We start from the raw sequence: 21,535 nt of genomic DNA on the forward strand, positions 1-21,535 counted from the left end.
TGTCTCCTGATCCTCTATCCTCGATTCCTCTGCCCCGTCCTCACCCCTGCTCCCCTACTCAACTTTCACTCTTCAGTTCCATTCCATCCTCTACCCACTCCTAGACCCTCTCCACAGCCAATACCTGTGCCCTCTCCCAACCCTATTCACCTCTGCTGGCACTCTGTCCCTTCGTTCTCCCTCCCTTAGCACTCTGCGCTACTCTCACTCTCCTGGTTGTTTTCACATTTCACTTAGCCCTATTACCGTCATTAGAGGTACTTTTACAACAGTTGTCTCGGATGTAGGGCAAAGCACTTATTGAATGGCGCTTTATTTTTTCCCTGACCTCACTCAATCTGCAGTGTAATTAGGAAGAGTTCCACTTGCAGCAGCTCTTGTCTTGAGTTCATAATGCAAAACAGTCAAAGATTTACTCTTCATACCCTTCAGAATGTAGTTTCGCAGTTGTCAACTTGCTAAAAATAACATTGAGCAGCAGCAGTGACTGATATGCACAACGAGGTTGAATTTGTCAGTGTTTGAGTGTTCACATTGATCAGGATATTGGGATAACTTTTGTGTCAACAAATATCAAAAGTAAGTTTATAATTGGAAGGAGACCTGAAATGTTATTTTAATGCATTGTCACCCGGAGAGGTAACGTAGAAACATAGAAAACCTACAGCACAATACAGGCCCTTTGGCCCACAATGCTGTGCCAAACATGTACTTTAGAAATTACCTAGAGTTACCCATAGCCCTCTATTTTCCTAAGCTCCATGTACCTGTCCAGGAGCCTCTTAAAAAGCCCTATTGTATCCACCTCCGCCACAGTCGCCAGCAGTCCATTCCACGCACTCACCACTCTCTGCGTGTTTAAAAACAAAACTTACCCCTAACAACCCCTCTGTACCTACTTCCAAGCACCTTAAAACTGTGCCCTCTCGTGTTAGCCATTTCAGCCCTGGGAAAAAGCCTCTGACTATCCACATGATCAATGCCTCTCATCATCTTATACACCTCTATCAGGTCACCTCTCCTCCTCCTTCGCTTCAAGGAGAAAAGGCCGAGTTTGCTCAACCTATTCTCATAAGGCATGCTCCCCAATCCAGGCAACATCCTTGTAAATCTCCTCTGCACCCTTTCTATGGTTTCCACATCCTTCCTGTAATGAGGTGACTAGAACTGAGCACAGTACTCCCAAGTGTGTTCTGACCAGCATCCTATAAAGCTGTAACATTACCTCTCGACTCTTGAACTCAATCCCATGGTTGTTGAAGGCCAATGCACCGTATGTCGTCTTAACCACAGAGTCAACCTGTGCAGCAACTTTGAATGTCCTATGGATACAGACCCCAAGATCCCTCTGATCCTCCATACTGCCAAGAGTCTTACTGTTAGTACTATATCCTGCCATCATATTTGACCTACCAAAATGAACCACCTCACACTTATCTGGGTTAAGCTCCATCTGCCACTTCTCAGCCCAGTTTTGCATCCTTTCAATGTCCCACTGTGAACTCTGACAGCCCTCCACACTATCCCCAACGCTCCCAACCTTTGTGTCATCAGCAAATTTACTTACCCATCCCTCCACTTCCTCATCCAGGTCGTTTATAAAAATCACAAAGAGAAGGGGCCCCAGAACAGATCCCTGAGGCACACCACTGGCCACCAGCCTCTATGCAGAATATGACCCGTCTACAATCACTCTTTGCCTTCTGTGGGCAAGCCACTTCTGGATCCACAACGCAATGTCCCCTTGGATCCCATGCCTCCTTACTTTCTCAATAAGCCTTGCATGGGGTACCTTATCAAATGCCTTCCTGAAATCCATATACCCTACATCTACTGCTCTACCTTCATCAATGTGCTTAGTCACATTGACAAAAAACTCATGAGGCACGACCTGCCTTTGACAAAGCCATGCTGACTATTCCTAAACATATTATGCTTCTCCAAATATTCATAAATCCTGCCTCTCAGGAGCTTCTCCACCAACTTACCAACCACTGAAGTAAGACTCACTATAGGGTTATTGACCCCTTTGTGTTCCTAACTTCCATCCGCAGAAACTCATTAGACAATCCCTTCATGACTTCCTCCTTTTCTGCAGCCATGACACTATCTCTGATCAGCAGTGCCACGTCCCCATCTCTTTTGCCTCCCTCCCTGTCCTTTATAAAATATCTAAAGCTTGGCGCTCTTAAGTAGCCATTCCTGCCCCTGAGCCATCCAAGTCTCTGTAATGGCCACAACATCATAGTTCCAAGTGCTGATCCACGCTTTAAGCTCATCCGCTTTGTTTATGATGCTCCTTGCATTAAAGTAGACACATCTCAAACCATCAGTCTGATCCTATCCCTTCTCTATCAGCTGCCTGTCCTCCCTCTCACACTGTCTACAAGCTTTCTCGATTGGTGAGCCAATCACCCCTTCCTCCGTCTCTTCAGTTCGGTTCCCACCCCCCAGTGATTCTAGTTTAAACTCTCCCCAATAGCCTTAGCAAACCTCCCTGTCGGGATATTGGTCCCCCTTGGATTCAAGTGCAACCCTTCCTTTTTGTACAGGTCACTCCTGCCCCAAAAGGGGTCTCAATGATCCAGAAATCTGAATCTTTGCCCTCTGCTCCAGTCTTTATCCTCCAACTCATTCTATTCCTATACTCACTGTCGCGTGCCACAGGCAGTAATCCTGAGATGACTACCTTTGTGGTCCTGCTTCTCAACTTCCTTCCTAACTCCATGTAGTCTGTTTTCTGGACTTCCTCCCTTTTCCTACCTATGTCATTGGTACCAATATGTACCACAACCTCTGGCTGTTCACCTTTGCACTTCAGGGTTGCTTCCTGCAGTTAGGTTCCCCCCACCCCCCCCAAAACCAGTACTCAAACAGGAGTATTTATTGTTAAGGGGGACAGCCACAGGGGTACTCTCTAGTATCTGACTCTTGCCCTTCCCTCTCCTGACTGTTACCCATTTATCCGTCTCCCGAGGCCCCGGTGTGACTACTTGCCTATAACTCTTCTCTATCACCTCCTCACTTTCCCTCACCAGACGAAGGTCTTGAGCTGCAGCTGGATGCACCTGGCTTAGATGTGGCCGTCCGGGAGGCTAGGAGTCTCTCAGACATCCCACATCTGACACCCAGTACAGAACGCCAGCCTCACAGGCATACTTCCCAAGTAACTTACCTCTCCTTGACCCGTTATCGCCAAGGCCCCGTTGAGCCTCCTACTCTTGAGTCCCTCTACTCTGTGCCCGCTCTATAAAGCTGTCTTTTTAAACTCTTCCTGCCAGTCTAACTTGCTGACATCCACGCGCCTGCGCAGTCGTTCCTCAATGAAACGTAGTAGATTAACAAATTCTGTTTAAGAACTAACATCTCTGACACATTTACTGGTGAGTAGGGATGAAGTGAGATGTGTCGGTCAAAGCAAATTTGTTATCAAAATGCACACGCCACCATAGACAACCCTGGCCTTTGTAGAGTCTGCAAAAGAAACAAGCCAGTGGTAAAACTGAGGCATCTTTTAGAGGAGAAATATGATGTAAATGTTAGTTTAGAAAAATGTGGGAAAAGTCATGAGTGCCATTTTTTGAGTTATGATTATGGTGTTTGGAGAGAGGTGATTTGGCATCTTTTAAGTGGGCGAGAAAAGCATTGCTAGCAGTAAAATGGAGTGTATGTATTTTGTCTTGTGATTCCACTACCAGTGGATGGGGAGCATGGCACTCCTTTCCCAGTCCTTAGCAAAATCTGCTGGTATGTTTGAGAGTAGAGCAGGGAGATGCCAGTGTTGTTTTTCCCACACTGACCATAACTCAGATGTGTATTGTTACAATGACAAGGTGTCAGTCAGCAGCCCATGGTGCACAGGTAATGGTACACTCCTCTTTCCAGTTAATAAAATTGCCTTCTGGTTCGGTTTTTAATCAAATGACTGCTATAGGGTCTACTTTCCTGTAAATGATCTTTTTGTTTGATGTACTTGGAAGCTAAATTCTTGTGATTTTTTAAAAAAATCTTGTATGTGATCACACAATGGCTTCAAACAATTGTACATCTGTTGAAGTTGGTTAAAGATCGATTAAGCACAATTGCATTTATAAAGCCTATATCAATAGTCTGTATTTCAGTCAAAAATATGGGTTTGAACCATTCATGCTGCATCTTCTGTGACTGTACACATTCATTGTTTACTGGCATCAACCCTGCACCACAGCAGTTGCCAACGTTTTTTATGCCATAACCCCCTATTATTAACTGAGGGTCTGTGGACCCCAGGCTTGGGAGCTCCTGCTCTAGCACTTGTTTTTGAGTTTCAAGAGCCCTTTTGCCTTGTCAGCTGCTTGCAACTGAGAGACTTGTGTGATTCTGGGGGTCACTGATCTCGACAAACATCTTATTTGTTACTTGTTCTTAGTACCATGTTAGTGTTCTTATGCTGTGGATACCAGAATAGTGCCTGGAAGTGAGGTTCTGAAGCTCACACTCTTCATGCAATAACTTGCCTGTTATCTGCAGGATTTGTTCTACATCTTCACATAATTGAATATGCATCTTTATTTCTTTCTTTCCTCTCTTTATTCTAAAATTTCTGGTTTTCTGAGCACTTCTTAATATGCTTCCATGGGTAACAGTAGCACAGTTTGCAACATGTAGCAGTTTATTGCTTGTGAGATGGGACAGTAAATGTCGGGCATTTTATGCCTTCATAGGATGTGGACCTCACTGTCAGTTGCAATATTTATATCCTAACCTAACTGCCTATGAACTGGGAGGGCATTAAGGAGTGAGCCATATTTGTGGGTTTGAAGTTGGGTAGACATCAGACTAAGTCGTGAGTTATTCCACATTCTGTTTCCTCTTGTTCGACAAAGCACTGTAGAAATGATCTGTATTGAAAGCATCTCTTCTTCATGTGCCTTGCGCGTCACACGCTTGGGCGATCGTGGCTCTCCATATCAAACGATCCCTCGCAGCGTCAATGATATCTCGCACACTTAGATCTGTTAGTTCTTTCAGTCTTTCCCATATATTTTCTTCTTTGCCTTCCTCTTCCGATTGAAAGCATACTAAACAAAATTTTTCACCTCACCTCAGTACACGTGACAATAATAAACCAATTTACCAAGAGGAGTGTTTGATAGCAATCAGTAGCATCACTGTGAACATTACTGAAATTGCCCTCTCTTTTTCTGTTCTGGCTTTATTAAATTCCTCAGTGCTGTGTGGAGATTAAAACTTGTATCTCTAGGGCACTGGTGAAAGTTTCTGAACTCCACACTACAACTTGAACACTAGCATATCTCATAAAAGGTGTGTTTGGGTCACAAGACCATAAGACATAGGAGCAGAATTAGGCCAACCATTATACCTCTTAACCCCCTTCTGTCTTCTCTCTGTACTCTGATTAATATAGAACCTATCAACCTCTACTTTAAATATTCTCAACTTGCCCTTCGCAGCCATCTGTGGCAATGAACTACAGAGATTCACTATCCTCTGGCTAAAGAAATACCTTCATCTCTATTCTGAGGTTGTGCCCACTGGTCCCAAGACTATTGGAAACATCTTCTTCGCAGCTACTCTGTCTAGGCCTTTCAGTAGTCGATAGGTTTCAATGAGATTCCACCCCGCCCCCCCCCCCCCAATTTATCTAAACTTTAGTGAGAACAGATCCAGAGCCTTCAAATGTGCCTCATACATTAATCCTTTCGTTCCCAGAATCATTCTCATGCGCTTCCTCGGAACCTTCTCCAATGTCAGCACATCTTTTAGATAAAGGGCCCAAAACTGCTCACAATACTCTCAAGTGCAGTCTAACCATCAGCTTATAAACCCTCAGCATTACACCCTTGCTAATCGTATCGAAATGAATGCTAGCTTTGCATCTGCCTTCCTTACCACTGACTGCAGTTGGCCTTGTAGTTTGCGAATGAACATTTTCAGTTGAAAATGATCTAGCATGAGTCCTTAAATAATTTTTTTTACCAGTTTAAGCTGGGTCAAAATTAGATCATTTGTGATACTTGCTACTACCTTGAATGAGATGAGGTATCCTTATGAAAATTGAGTTCTAAACTTGCTTTGTCAAGCTCAGAGTTTCAGATCACAGATAAAATTCTTAACCCATCAGACAGAATTTGTACACAGATGCAGGGGGGAATTGATATGTTTAAAAAGCAAGTATTCAGGGTGTTCTTATTATTAACTAAGGCCACAAGAACAAGGAACTGTTTCCAATACCAGTTAAACCACAGCTTGACTACTTCCTAGGTCACCATTTTGCAAAGAAGATGCAATTTGAAATAGAAAACATGTAGATAAGATGCATAGAAATTAGGCTGGGACTGGAAAACTGCAGCAGTGAGGAAAGATGGGATATGATGACATTTATTTTGGAACAGGAGGTTTGGGTCAACTTAGTTGAGATATTCATTATTACATTGGGTCTATTTATTTATGAAGAAGGACCAATTTCTCTTGGAAGGGTCAGAAGGCAGGGCATCTCTTTAAAGTAATTGATGGAAGGATTAGAGTATTAGTGAAGGTTTTTATTCTCCACATCAGAGGATGATAGTGGCCTGAAATTCAGTGCATGAAAGGGTAGTGGAGGTAACAGTTGAAGCACCAACCGGTGTGATTTTTATAGAGAGTTCTTTCTTGGTCAAATTGACACAGCCAAGGGCCTAAGTACTCTTAATTGCTACACAACCATCAAAGATGCCTACCAAGCCACTCTTCTTTCTCCCCCCCCAACATTTAGCAATTCAGATCACCAGACAGTGCTGGTCTGAGGAAGTTCTACATGACTGCTGATTACTTCATGTTCAAAGACTCCGCAGCCAGCTTTGATTAGCATGTCACCCTGTCACAGACTATCAGTAAGGGTCTTGAGGACTATGACAATTCTGTTGTTCCCAAACTGAAAATCCTGAATAACCAGGAGATCCACTCCCTAGTCCAGAAATGCAGCATTCAAATCAGGTGACCCTGGCCCTTAGAAGAAGTTGAAATATAACCTCTAAAATTACTAGGGATGCTAAGAGAAAATATCGGTCCCAAATTGGGGTGCAGAAATGCCGTCAGTTGTACAGGGTTTACATGCTACATTGGGCTACAATACGAACAACAGTTCTGACAACAGTGCTTCCTTTCCCAATAAGCTTAATGCATTCTATTTGAACAGAAGGGGATTGGTAAGTTACTACCCACCCTGACAGAATTCAATGCACTTAAACCCATAGTCATATGGAAAGTGAACCTGTGGAAAGTATTTGGCCCAGAGGTGTTTCTGACTATGTCCTTAGATCCTGCACAGAGCAGGTGGTAAAGGTATTTGCGAACGTTTTTATCCTCTCCCTGTCTTAATCTGCAGTTTGTACCTTCTTTAAGAAGACCACTATCATATCAGTACCTAAGAAAGTCAAGATAACGTGCCTAATGACTGCTGCCCTCTGGCTCTGTCAACCACCATCATGAGATGCTTTGAACAGCTGGTCATTGATACACTTTAACTCCAGTCTCCCTGACAACCTCACTGCATTTCATCTGCTGAAACAGATCTATGGCAAATGCCATCTTCCTGGCCCTACACTCTTCTCTGGAGCATCTGGGCAGCATAGATACCTACCTTAGCCTTTTATTTATTGAGTTCAATACTGTAATTCAAACCAAACATTCCAAACTCCTAGACCAGAGACTCACTATCTGCCATTGTAACTGGATCCTTGGTTTCCTGACCAACAGACCACGGTCAGTAAGGATAGGCAGCAACACATTTGCCACAATTATCTACAAGGCTCCATCTTCTTACCCACCCCCCCCCACCAATCCCTGTGCACCCATGACTGCGTGGTAAAATTTTGCTCTAGCTCCATTTGCAAGTTTGCAGACGCTACCGAAGGTATTGGGCTATGTCTCATAATGATGAGCCAGTGTAGAGAAAGAAAATAGAGAGTTTAGTGACAAGGTGCCATGATGGCAATCTTTGCCTCAATGTCAACAAAAGAAGAGTTTGCTATTGTCTTTCGGGCTGGTGGGGGTGGGGGGATGTGGTACACATGCTCATGTGTAGAGGTTGAGGGCTTCAGACCCCTGGGAGTGAATATTGCCAACAGCCTGTCCTGGCCCAGCCATGTTGACACCATGGCCAAGTGTGCTTACCAGTGTCTCTACTTCAGGAGGTTGAAGGAATTTGGCATATCCCCTTTAACCCCGCAATTTTTATCGAAGCAGACAGGATAGCTCGACAATGGGTAATCAAAACTGCCCAGTGCATCACTGTCACCAGCCTATCCATTGTCAAGGACATACTGTCTTACAGAAAGATGCCAAAAAAGGGCCAGTAACATCCCACCCCCCCCACCCTGCTCATGGACTGTTTGTCCCACTCCCAACGGGGAGGAGGCTGCGTAGCATCCATGCCAGGACCACCAGACTCAAAAACAGTTACGAGGGGTGATTGACAAGTTCGTTACCTAAGGTAGAAGGAGTCAACTTTAGAAAACCTAGCCCATTTATTTTTCCTACATTTACACTCTTAGGCCAGCGGTCGTGGAGCATACGGATCCCGTCTCGGTAGAAGTCGGTGTCTTGGACCTCCACAAGTGGTCCACAGCAGGGGTGATTGATAAGTTCGTGGCCTACAGTAGAAGGAGATGAGTTATTAACTTCAAACTTGCAACGTTTTCACTCAGAGTTGAACTGCACGTGCATGTCATGAGAGCTGTATAACTCATCTCCGTCTACCTTAGGCCACGAACTTATCAATCACCCCTGCTGTGGACCACTTCTACAAAGAAGGGATCTGTATGTTCCACGTCCGCTAGACTAAGTGTGTACATGTAGGAAAGGACTATGTTGAAAATAAATGTGCTAGGTTTTCTAAAATTGACTCCTTCTACCTTAGGCCACGAACTTATCAATCACCCCTCGTATTTTCGCTCAAGCAATAAGGCTAATCAACACCTTCACCCCTCCATGCCCCCCCCCCCACCACTACTTTATCATTTTGTGTCAGACAGCTTATGTACAGACACTCCTGTGCCTAGGGTCACTATAGGCATGCAATCTATGTGTATAAGTGATCTTTGTGTTTACAAATTGGTTAATAATCTGGAATTTCAAAGAATTACAGTATCACAATTCCATCAGTTGTGTGCAAACTCCCATCTAGTGCATTCGTGTCCTTTAGGTAAGAGGACCTGCCCTCTTCTTGGGCTGTTCTATTTGTATCTCCAAACCCAGTGATGTGGATGATACTTAAATGGCTCAGAAAGTCGCTCAGTCCAGGGGATGGGCCTTGCCAGTGGAACCCAAATCCTGGAAGAACTAATAGTTTGCTCTAACTGATAATGTGTGCATCACACAGTTGTAGATGATAATAACCTTATTTATAAAGCCCTTTCATACAGACTGTATAGTTCTAAGTGCCTTACAATGGGATAAAAGCACAAGTATGAAAATAAAAGACAAAGATGTTAGTGAAAGGCAATGTTAAATCAATACATTTTGAGCTGGCATTTAAGTGTCAACTGAATCTGTGTAGTTGTGGATATTGAATTCCACAGTTTAGGAGCGTAGTTCAAAAAAGCTGACCTACCAGTGATCTTTTTAAGGAGATTGAGGGATAATAAGTAAATGTACCTTCTTGGTAAAATGTCCTGCCGAAGCATCTTGTGTGTATTGTTTGGAATTCCAGCATTTGCAGATTTTCTCTTTGGTAAAATATTAAGATTAACTTTTCCTTTTCATGTTGTACCTGGCAGAAAATAACATAGAAACATAAAAACATTAAAAAAAAACCTGCAGCACCATACAGGCCCTTCGGCCCACAAAGCTGTGCCAAACATGTCCTTACCTGAGAAATTACCTAAGGTAACCCACGTCCCTCTATTTTTCTGAGCTCCATATACCTGTCCAGGAGTCTCTTAAAAGACCCTATCGTATCCGCTTCCACCACCGTTGCCGGCAGCACATTCCACGCACTTACCACTCTCGCGTTTTTTAAAAAAACAACTTATCCCTGATATCTCCTCTGTACCTACCTTAAAACTGTGCCCTCTCGTGCTAGTCATAACTAAAACCTTCCGTTATTTTCCAAGTATTAGATGGATATAAAGAAATGCTGCTGCATAGAATCTCTTCTTGAGTGAGTTTGATGTTAAACTCTTAAAAGCAGTTTGTAAGTTTAATGGACTTCAACCTCTGTTCCCTCTAAGCTGCATTGGTGTGCAGCCTCGCAGTAACTGAAATGTTCCTGTGAACATATCCTTTGTTACTGTGCATTTGGAATTTTCTTTTATAATATGCTAATGTAATTTTGGAATTATGCTAATGTGATTGTTAAATACCTTGTAATTATTTGTTAATGAATATAATCCATAAATTTTCTAAATATTACAATCCTTGCTTTGAAACATTTTAATGCATCAACATATTTATATTGTCAGTATTTCAAGTTACAACCTGTTACAAATTGTAACGATAAACGCAATGGCCTGCTGAGTGCCTACATTGTCTAGTTAAAACATTTTACTTCTGCCAATGTGCCTGTCAGTTGTTTAGAATGCTTGACATTGTTTACGTGAGTTGTGGTTTGTGTTTGTTTCATGTGCATATTACAAAAAAACTTTTAAAGTGCCATGCAGTTTTCAGGCCTTGTATAATTTTTTGTTCAAAATTACTGCGAGCAATTGTTGGTTGGTTTAGCTGTTTAAAAAAAAATTAGCGGGAACGTTGATTGCAACATAACCAATGTGACTAATATTTTGTTTTCCTCTTTTTCAGTGGTTAATATCCCAGCAAGTATCCTTTTTACTCAAACCAAAAGACACATGTTTGAAGTGCTGGTAGATAATTGCAGAAGCTGAAGTGTTGCTATCCTTTTTAAATCTTGCTATTCAATGCTGATATTTCCTGCTAATCTTGAATTGGCTTGATCTGAATATAACAAGCTCGCACAATGCAACATCTCTGCTGATTGCTGCTTGGATTCTACAGAAGTACTTCTGGATTCAGAGCCAGGCCACAGAACATTTACAAACATTGTTGAGTAAAAATGGCAAAGTAGATTATTAAATAAGCATTTGAGGCCATGGCCATAGAAAAATCTCTCACTATGGGTGCCACTATAACACAGCAGTTAGTAGGAACGCTCAAGGTATTCTGGAATTTGGAGTTCAATTCTGTCGTCTATAAGGTATTTGTATGTTCTCCCCAAGAACTGCGTGGCTTTCCTCCAGGTGTTCTGGTTTCCTCCAAAGATGTACTGGTTAGTAGGTTAATTGGTCATTGTAAATTGTTCTGTGATTAGGCAAGTGTTAAATAGGTGGGCTACTGGTTGGTGCAGCTCGTAATTTATATTCTTTCCCTTTTTTCCTTTCACCTCCCCCTTCACTCTTCTATTCCTCATTCTGGCCTTTACCTCTTCTCTTCTGCCTATCAAAGTCCTCGGATGCCTCACCTCCTTCCTTTCTCCCAAGGTCCACTCACCTCTTCTGTCAAGATTCCTATTTCTCTAGCCCTTTACCTTTTTCCACCTATCGCCTCCCCCCACCCACCTGGCTTCACCATTCATCTGCGAGCTTGTCCTCCTTCCCCTATCTTACTCCACTTCCACCTTTGTTTTCTGACATCACTTTCCTTTCCAGTCTTGAAAAAGGTCTTGGCCTGAAATGTCGACTGTTTATTCTTCTCCATGTAGACTGCCTGACCTGTTGAGTTCCTCCAGCATTTTCTTTGTGTGTGTCTGTGTGTGTGTGTCTCTCCGTTCATTCCACTGGATTTCCGGCCTCTGTAGGATCTTGTGTTTACAATTCACTTCTGGTTTTAATTGCTTCTTTGTCCTGCCTCCTCCTGAAGTTTCCTGCCTGGTTCCACATTTTCTCAAGCAGTGTGGTTTTTTTTCTTGTTGATCCTCAAGTTTCTTTTTACTCAACTTTTACTGGACCCATTGCATGGGAAAGCTGGAATGTGCTGCTTTCTCTATTTGCTGAAGTATTGTTGAAGCTCATTGTTTGGTTGTACCTAATGGTTACTTCTGGCCAATTATCCTATTTCTTTCTGCCATATGGAAATTGTTCAATTGCCATGATTCTAAGTAACATTGTAGAAATTTATACATTAATTCTTCAACATCATGCCCTCTGAGCAAATTCTTTATGGAGCGGTGAAAGGGAAATGTGGACTTAAACAACTATGTTCAGACAATTGAATTTGATAAATCCTTAATGCAAATGTGTTAGATTCCGCAGTTTGAAGATATAAAATTTGAAGCAGCCAGCCTTCTCTCAGAGTTATATTGCCACCAGGTAAGAAAGAGTCTTTACAGGTTTTTTATTAAAATTCATTACAGGAAGAGTTGATTTATTGAAATTATAAGACCACAGATGCTGTAAATCTGAAATAAAACACAATACTCAAAACACTCAGCAGGCCAGGCAGCATCTCTGGAAAGAGAAACAGTTAATGATTAAAATAAACTATTCAGAACTAGAAAAGAGAAAAAGATCATTATTGTAAGTTGTAGGTGGATGTAGGAATGGATAGAACAAAGGGAACGTTGGCACTAGGCTGAGACTAGATTAAATGAGATACATTGGAGGGCACCATGTAACCTAGTGGTTAATTCGATGCTATTCCAGAGTGCAGACTTCAATTCTGACACTTTCATTGAGGAGTTTGTATGTTCTCCCCATGAGCCACGTGGGTTTCCTCCAGGTTCTCTGGTTGCCTTCTACAGTCCAAAAGTGTATCAGTTGGTAGATTAATTGGTCATTATAAATTGTCCCATGATTAAGCTAGTGTTAAATAAGTGTCTGCTGGGTGATATGGCACATTGGGCCAGAAGGGCCTGTTCCATACTATACATCTAAGTAAATAAATATTGTATTATGTGTCACTAGTAACAGAATTGTAGCTTGTGCCCAGCGTACGAGACTGTTGAAACAGTGAAGGTAGGACAGCCAAAATCACAAATGGATGACTTGCAGTAGAAATGGCCAGCTCTGGTATAGACAGAGAAAGCAAGTCAACTGAAGTTAGGGAGTTGCAGTATTCAGTTTAATCTGTAACCTGTACGGGTGGTTGATGAGACGTTATTGTGAAGCATGTGCTGGACCTCATTGTAACAGTGGGGGAGGCCACAGGTGGAGATCAGAGTGCGATGGAGATTTAAAATGGCAGATAGAGGAAGCTTGGGATCACTCCTGCAGACCAAGGTCTGCATATTATTTTTCCAGTGTAGAGGAGGCCACACTAAACACTGAATGCAGTACACTAGATTGAAAGGAGTGCAAGAGAATTGCTGCTTCACTCAGAAAGACGCTTTGGATCCCCGGATGCTGGGAAGAGAAGCATCCCAGAAAGAAAGAACAGATGAAGGGTCATGGCCCGAAACATTGTCCATTTATTTATTTCTTTTTTTTTAATTTTATTTTTATTTGGATAAGGAATTCACAATTATCATGTACTTTTTTCACACATATAACCTTTTCCATTTTTTTATATGTATAAAACTACAATTATTTATACATTCTTAAGTACACATTGAGATGATATAAAAGGAAAATAAACATTTAAATAGATAATTATGTACTGTGGTAAATCTAACCTATTAGGCTAAGTAATGAAATTAGTTGTTAATAAAAATGGTAATAATAGTTTCCATACAACCCTTCTGGACCATTTCCACTGGTCCAAAATGTTGCATACAAGCCTATATACCAACCATTGTAGGTGTTTATATCCCAATTTGTTCGTGCTTGTTCCTGCCCGCAGACATAATTATCTAATCCCTATGTACTTATTTACTTAATTTTTTCATTTTTTTTATCCCTTTCCCAAATCTTTCCCTTTACTTGTATTAATTCTCTATTTTCCAAAAAAAAACAACAAACATTTAGACTAGGGGTGCTTACGTTAGCAATATTACTGTGTTGATGAGAAGAGCAATATAAATCATTAGGAGAGTCATCTAAAGTCTGCTCGCATTGGGATTATATATTCAATCCATTTATTCCAGATTTGATAAAATGTTTCTTTTTGAGTTCTCAGGGAGTAAGTCAACTTTTCCATTTTAAATATTTCCAAGATAATTTCGTACCAATCTTCTAATGTAGGTGGTATTGGATTTAGCCATTTTCTAGTGATTGATTTCTTACTTGCCGCTAAGAGGGCCTGCAGCAACTTTATATCTTCCTTCTGTTCAAGGAACAATACATGCCCCAAATAGAGCGTCTCAAAGTTCAGAGGTATCTGGGACCTAAGTACCTTAACTAATGTTCTATGAATACCTTCCCAAAATAGACTTAATTTAGGGCAATCCCAGAAAATATGAAAATGATTTGCCTCCTTGGAGCCGCACCTTCTCCAACACATCACATTTGTATCTTTATATTTTTCCTGATATGGGGTCTTGAAGTATCTTATAATGTTTTTCCAACAATGTTCTCTCCAAGTCAAAGAATTAGTCGAGGACCATTGAAAGCTGCAGAGTGCCCTCTCTTTTTTCAATTTAGACATAATCTTATTTCTTTTAATTGGATTCAAAACCCCATTAACATTATAGGAAATTATTTTTACCAATTCAGTTTGCATTTTTCTCTAGTAGAAAAAAAGCACTCTCCTTTTCTAACCAAACAGTAAGCAATCCCTTCTCAACAGTAAACCAAGACATATAACCACACCCTAGACATTTCTGAACGTATAACATTTGAAAATTTTCCCCGACTTCCCACAGTGAGGCCTGAGCACCGACCCGCCTCAGTTCAGAGGGATAACCTCTATCTTCACCCTGTGTTAGAGGGCCCTCAGCAGTTTGAATAATCATAGAGAATTTTCTCCTATTTATGTCTCGACCATATTGCTATCATTCAAGTTATTCCGCCTAGTTTATTTTCAGTTACCAGTTTTCATTTTACTTTTAAGTCCAATTTACTCTTTTTAGTCATTTCTCTTAATTAATCTGTATTCTCTGTACATTCGCGTCTGAATATTTGCAGCTTTTCCTTGTAGTTTGACACTCTGGTTCGAGTGGAGCATCCTCGCCCCACTAACTGCCACGACTTCTGCCGAATCCTCTCCAGTAGCGACTCCGGTTGGGTGATAACTTTAATAGGTAGTCCCCGGTCCGCCAGGTCCGACGTTGCCTCCTCCACCGTAGCGTAAGTTTTTGTCCCTTGGTCGTAAAAGACTCTCAGCCGAGCTGGATACAGGGTCTGGAATCTGATGTTGTTTTCCTTGTGTGTTCTGGATTTCAAGCATTTACAGAAACTCTTGAGTTTATGAAAGGACAGGTGTTGCATCTCTTGATGTTGTGTGAAAAAGTGCCTTAAAATGAAGAAAACTGCTGTAAGATGGGGTATTGTTGGTTGCAACAGAAGAGTAAACCAGCAGGACACAAAGGGAACAGGCCCTTTGATGTGTTGATATAATGCACATTGGGTGGGGGAATCTTGTTGAAGCTGGCAAGATGTTATGAAGTTGATTTAATTTGGGTTTAGCAGGTATCTCCCAGTAGCTTATAAGATGATTGATCGGATGAGCAACCTGGATTAAATCCAAATGAAGTTTATCATTTGCTGGCAGGACAGAGTCCAGTGGGAGAAAACAGAAAATGCGTTTTTTCCTCCCACATTCAAAATTAGTGACATGGGTTTGATTGGGTGGTGTGGGCTCATTGGGCCAGAAGAGCCCGTTACTCAGCAGGCCAGGCAGCATCTGTAGGAGGAGCAGTTAATATGAAGAGGCTTTGTGGGGGGGGGGGGAAGAGGGGGAGGGTTTTTGGATGCCATACTTATAAGAGCAGAATTTTTCAGCCCATGAAGTTGGCAGAAGGAGGGCAAGTGGTATTCAGTTATGCTACCAAAGAGCAAAGATGCTGAATAAACATGGAATTCTCTTCTGGAGACTCTTTCCGCTGACTAATACAATCTTTACAATAGTAATTGTGTTGAAATTTGAGGCTTGTCACACGAGTAATACAGTCACTGGTTTAGAGGAATATTCATAAAAAGGATGGCAGTAATTCTACATTGAATGCCGACTGGTCTCGGAGCTGGAAAAGAGCAGATTTTGGGTGTGTATGTGCACAGGTCATTAAAGGCAATGTTTCATGCTGCTGGGAACTTTATAAAGCCATACAGGAATTGTGTAGAATTTAAAGTCGAAATTAAAAATAAAACCTCTGCCATCCTGCTGTGCTACATTAGGCTTCGCTCTCCGAGAAGGACACTGGTTTTCAAGAGGGTATTGCAAAGACTCAAGGATGTTTTCTCGTTTAAGGAAGTATAAATGTGAATTAAAGAAAACTCTTGCCTTGTCAGAATGGCACCAATTCCAGGCAATAGCAAATGAGTTGATATGTTTACAGTTTTGCTGAGATGGGCAGAGATAAATAATGTAAATGATTCAGAAATTCTTTAAGAACAAAAGGATAGCAATTAGAACAAAATTATTTACTCGGGAGATGGGTAGAGTCTACAGAACCAAGGCAAAACAGCAGCAAGGTTATGCAGAGTGCAGAGTACAGATTACAGAGAAGCAGGTATTCACTGGTTTGAGGCAAATGAGGTGTGTAAATCTCCAGGGCCTAACAAGGTGTTCTCTTGGACCCTGTAGGAGGCAAGTGCAGAAATGGCAGGGGCCCAAGCAATGGGTGAAGTACTGGAAGATTGGAGAATGGCCAATGTTGTTCTGTTTTTTAAGAAAGGCTCTAAGTATAAACTAGGAAATTGACTCAGTGAGCATGTCATCATTAGTGATCGCAAGATCACAAGTCAAAGGAGCAGAAGTAGGCCATTCGGCCCATTGAGTCTGCTCCACAGCTCCCCCATGAGCTAAACTATTCACCCATCTAGTTCCAATTTCCGGCTTTTTCCCCATATCCCTTGATACCCTGACTAATTAGATACCTGTCAATCTCCTCCTTAAACACCCTCAATGATCAGGCCTCCACAGCTGTATGTGGCAACGAATTCCACAAATCCACGACCCTCTGGCTAAAAAAATTTCTCCTCATCTCTGTTTGAACTGGGTACCCTCTAATTCTGAAACTGTGGCCTCTAGTCGTGGACTCACCCACCAAGGGAAACAACCTTTCCACATCTACTCTGTCCAACCCTTTCAACATCCGAAATGTGGGAGAGTTATTGGAAGGTGTTCCAAGGGACTGGATTATTTGATAACTTGGATCAACACAGACTGATTATGGCTAGTCAACATGGCTTTGTGCATGGTAGGTTGTCTCTAACCAGTCTTATTAAAGTTATCAGGAAAGTTGATGAAGAAGAGGCAGTAGATGTTGTTTGCATGGACTTTAGCAAGGTCTTTGGCAAGGTTCTGTGTGGGAGGTTGGTCAAGAAGGTTCAGTCGCTTGTCCTTCAAGATGAGATAGTAAATTGGATGAGACATTGGCTCTGTGGGAGAAACTAGAGGGTGCTAGTAGATGGTTGCCTTTTTGTCTGGAGGCCTTTGATTATTGGTGTGCTGCAGGGATCGGTGCAGGGTTGGTTGTTTGTCATCTACAGTAGCATGCAAAAATCCTTGGCCATGTGTATATAGTTAGGGTGCCTAAGATTTCTGCACAGTACTGTATATTGGTTAAAATAGGAAGGTGATTGAGAAACAGAAATAGAGTACTTGACTTTGTACTAGCTCAGTAGTTGTTACTAGGCAACCGGAAAGACATAATATACAGTATTGTGCAAAAGTCTTGGGCACCATAGCTATATATAGTGCCTGTTTTTAAAAATAAATATTTGCCCGCCCCCCCCCCCCAAAACCCTTGGAAGTTTTCATGTTTTTTTTTTACAACATTGAATCACAGTGGACAGTGGATTTAATTTGGCTTTTTTGACACTGATTAACAGAAAAAGACACTATTGTGTCAAAGTGAAAATGGATCTCTACAAAGTGATCTAAATATAAAACAAAATAATTGCATAAGTATTCACCCCCTTTAATGTGACACACCAAAGCATCAGTGGTGCAGCCAATTGGTTTTGGAAGTCACATAATTAGTTAAATGTTGATCACCGTGTGCAGTCAAGGTGTTTCAATTGATTGTAGTGAAAATACACCTGTGTCTGGAAGGCCCAACTGCTGGTGAGTCAGTATCCTGGCAAAAACGACACCACGAAGACAAAAGAATACTCCAAGCAACTCTGTCAAAAGGTTATTGAAAATCACGAGTCAGGAGATGGATACAGGAACATTTCCAAGTCACTGAGTATCCCTTAAGTCATTCATCAAGAAATAGAAAGAATATGGCACAGCTGTAAATCTGCCTAGAGGAGGCCATCTTCAAAAACTCAGTGACCGTGCAAGAAATGGACTAGTGAGGGGGGCCACCAACAGACCTGTGACAAGCTTCAGTGGCTGAAGTTGGAGAGACTGCACATACAACTGTTGCCCAGGTGCTTCACCTATCACAGCTTTATGGGAGAGTGGCAAAGAGAAAACCACTGTTGATATAAGCTCACATGAAGTCTTGTCTAGAGTTTGCCAGAAGGCATTTGGGAAACTCTGAAGTCAGCTGAAAGAAGGTTCTATGGTCTGATGAAACCAAAATTGAGTATTTTGGCCATCAGACTAAACGCTATGTTTGGCGTAAGCCAAACACCGCACATCATCAAAAACACTCCATCCCAACTGTGAAACATGGTGGTGGCCTGCATCATGCTGTGGGGATGCTTCACTGCACCAGGCCCTGGAAGACTTGTGAAGGTAGAGGATAAAATGAATGCAGCAAAATACAGGGAAATCCTGAAGGAAAACCTGATGCAGTCTGCAAGAGAACTGTGACTTGGGAGAAGATTTGTTTTCCAGCAAGACAATGACCACAAGCATGAAGCCAAAGCTGCATAGGAATGAATGGCTTAGAAACAAAAAACAACAAAGTTAATGTCCTGGAGTGGCCAAGTCAGAGTCCAGGCCTTAATGCAATTGAATTTGTGGCTGGACTTGAAAAGGGCTATTCACTCATGATCCCCATGCAATGTGACAGCTTGAGCTGTTAGGAAAATAAGGGGAGATTTTTTATAGAAAGACAAAGTTGAGAGGTATAGATAGGGTAAATACAAGCAGGCTTTTTCCCACTGAAGTTTGATGAGACTAGAACTAGAGGTCATGGGTTAAGGATGAAAGGGGAAATGTTTAAAGGGAACATGAGGGGAATTTCTTCATTCAGAGGGTGGCTGAGAGTGTGGAGCAAGCTGCCAGCAGAAGTGATGGATGTGGATTTGATTTCAACATTTAAGAGAAATTTGGATGGGAGGGATAGGGAGGGCTATGGTCTGGGTGCAGGTTGATGGGACTAGAGAGATTAATAGTTCAGGCTGGACTAGATGAGCAGGAGGGCCTGTTTCTGTGCTGTAGTGTTCTATGACTCTGACTATAAAAAATTAGTAGTACAAAAAGAGAGCAAAATAGTTGGGTAGTTCAGACCTCAGATGGTGACAGGGAAGAAGCTGTTGAGTGTGTGTCTTCAGGTTCCTGTACCACCTTGCTGATAGTATCACTGAGAAGGTGTCATCATCTGTAAGGAGTCTGTATGTCTTCCCCATGGAACGTGTGGGTTTTCTTCAGGTGCTCCAGTTCCTCCGTACTAATTAGGTTAATTGGTTATTGTAATTTCACCCGTGGTGAGGCTAGGGTTAAATCGGGTGTTGCTGAGCAGTGTAGCTCAAAGGGCTGGGACGGCCGGTCCTGCACTGTATCTCAATGAATAGAATTGGTGAGTAGCTCTTGGGATTGAAGGACTATGATGCACAGTTGTAACTTGCAGAGCCACTGCCTCGCAAAATTAATTCTGTCAGCACTTGGGTTTTTTTCAGCTGCTTCTGTTTCCCAAATATGTGCAGATTGGTATCATGATTGACTACTGGAATATGGGGGAGGTTGAAGACAATATGGGAAGTATATAATCATAGTCATACTTTATTAATCCCTGGGGAAATTGGTTTTTGTTACAGTTGCTCCATAAATAATAAATAGTAATAGAACCATAAATAGTCTGGGAGAAGTGTTGGATTGATGTAAGTGGGTGCGCACTTGAGTTGAAGGCTGTGTTTCCATGCCCTATCCCTCCAGGACTCTTAACACTACAAGTCTGTGGTCAAGACTTCTGAATTTTTATTGCGAGCAGAGGCATTTCTTAACTTTCATTCTGCTTTTAATTTTTAGGCAATGCTTGCTGATCCAAAACAGTCTAACTATAAGGAAAGGTCTCATTTTGTGAAAACTTTGATAGTTCCTTTGCCATTTGAAATTGAAGGAAATAATTTTTTATTCTAAACCTTTTAGCTTGGAGGTTTTGTGGAATTGTTGTGCATTGTAATACTGCATTTGTTTTACATCTTGTGAGACAAGTCTCTGTTTATGTCTCTGCCTGATTCATGACTTTATTAAAAGAAATTATGCTGTTTGTCTTTCAGAATCTGGTTGATTCAGCAAAACCACTTTTACGCAAAGCAATCCAGATCTCTCAGCAGACACCTTACTGGCATTGTCGACTGCTCTTTCAGCTTGCAGTATGTATCTTTAGTTTGTTATGGTTACTGCGGGGTTCACGGCATGGTGAAGGTTCACTTTTTATGTCACAAGTGTTAAACTGAGAGCTTAACCAACTCTGAGTGCCTCTGATCAACCAGGAGACATCTCAGAGGAAAGCCTGAAGTTGTTATTTGCAGTGACCTAATCCAAACCTCATTTCATGAACTTTGCATTACTTTCCATTTACTCCTCTACCATAGTGCAACTCTCAAAATAGCCAACCTCATTTTTGCGTGCCACTGCCCCAAGGAGATATTAGATTGTGTGGAGGGGGAGAGAGTTCAAACGAAGTGTGTGGGAGCAGTCAGCACATTTTGCACACCACAGTCCCAAGGAGACATTGGATTGCACATAATTAGGCAATTAGCAAGTGCCAAAAAAGGTGGGTTTAGTGGAGTGGCCATTAAGTGAGTGGGCCAGTGTCGAAGAGGGGAGTTGAGACTTTGGTTCAGAGGCTTCCCTGAGGAGAGGTGTAGGTAGTAGGTATTTTTTCATTATTTATTCTTATTGCACATTTAGAGCCGTGGGAGTGCTAGACAGATATTGCTATGCTCTTGTGAGATGTGGGAAGGCAGGGAAACTTCTATTGTCTCTGACAACTACATCTGCAAAAAGTCCATCTAGCTGCAGTTTCTAACAAATCATGTTAAAGACTTGGATTGGACCTGGATGAAATCCAGATCATTCAGGAGGCTGAGGGGTTGACAGACAGGACATATAAGGAGGTGGTTACACCCAAGGTGTAGGAATCAGGCGCCTGGTGACTATCAGGAGGGGAAAAGGGGAAAGGCAGCTCTGTGGCCATTCCCCTCTCAAGTCTCTGGCACTGAGCCTGACTCTGGCTCAGAAGTGTGGGTGGGAGGTGGTGAAGAGGAGGCAAGCTGTAATGATGGGGTATTTGTTGGTTAGGGGAACAGAAAGGAGGTTCTGTGGATGAGAATGAGATTCACAGATGGTTTCTTGTCTCTCGACTGGCAGGGTTGGGGACAGC

General features: G+C 42.0%; 1 protein-coding gene across 1 annotated transcript in view; it reads left to right on the forward strand.

Annotated features, from left to right (window-relative positions):
- Positions 1-21,535, forward strand: part of mau2 (MAU2 sister chromatid cohesion factor) — an 81,914-nt gene that overhangs the window by 390 nt on the left and 59,989 nt on the right. The window contains exons 2-4 of the mRNA XM_063032546.1: positions 10,780-10,797; positions 12,237-12,302; positions 20,427-20,522. Of these exons, the coding sequence (XP_062888616.1) occupies positions 10,780-10,797; positions 12,237-12,302; positions 20,427-20,522 (180 nt within the window). The remainder of the gene's footprint in view (positions 1-10,779; positions 10,798-12,236; positions 12,303-20,426; positions 20,523-21,535) is intronic.

Source organism: Mobula hypostoma, chromosome 24, assembly GCF_963921235.1.
Source record: "Mobula hypostoma chromosome 24, sMobHyp1.1, whole genome shotgun sequence".
Taxonomy (NCBI): Eukaryota; Metazoa; Chordata; class Chondrichthyes; order Myliobatiformes; family Myliobatidae; genus Mobula; species Mobula hypostoma.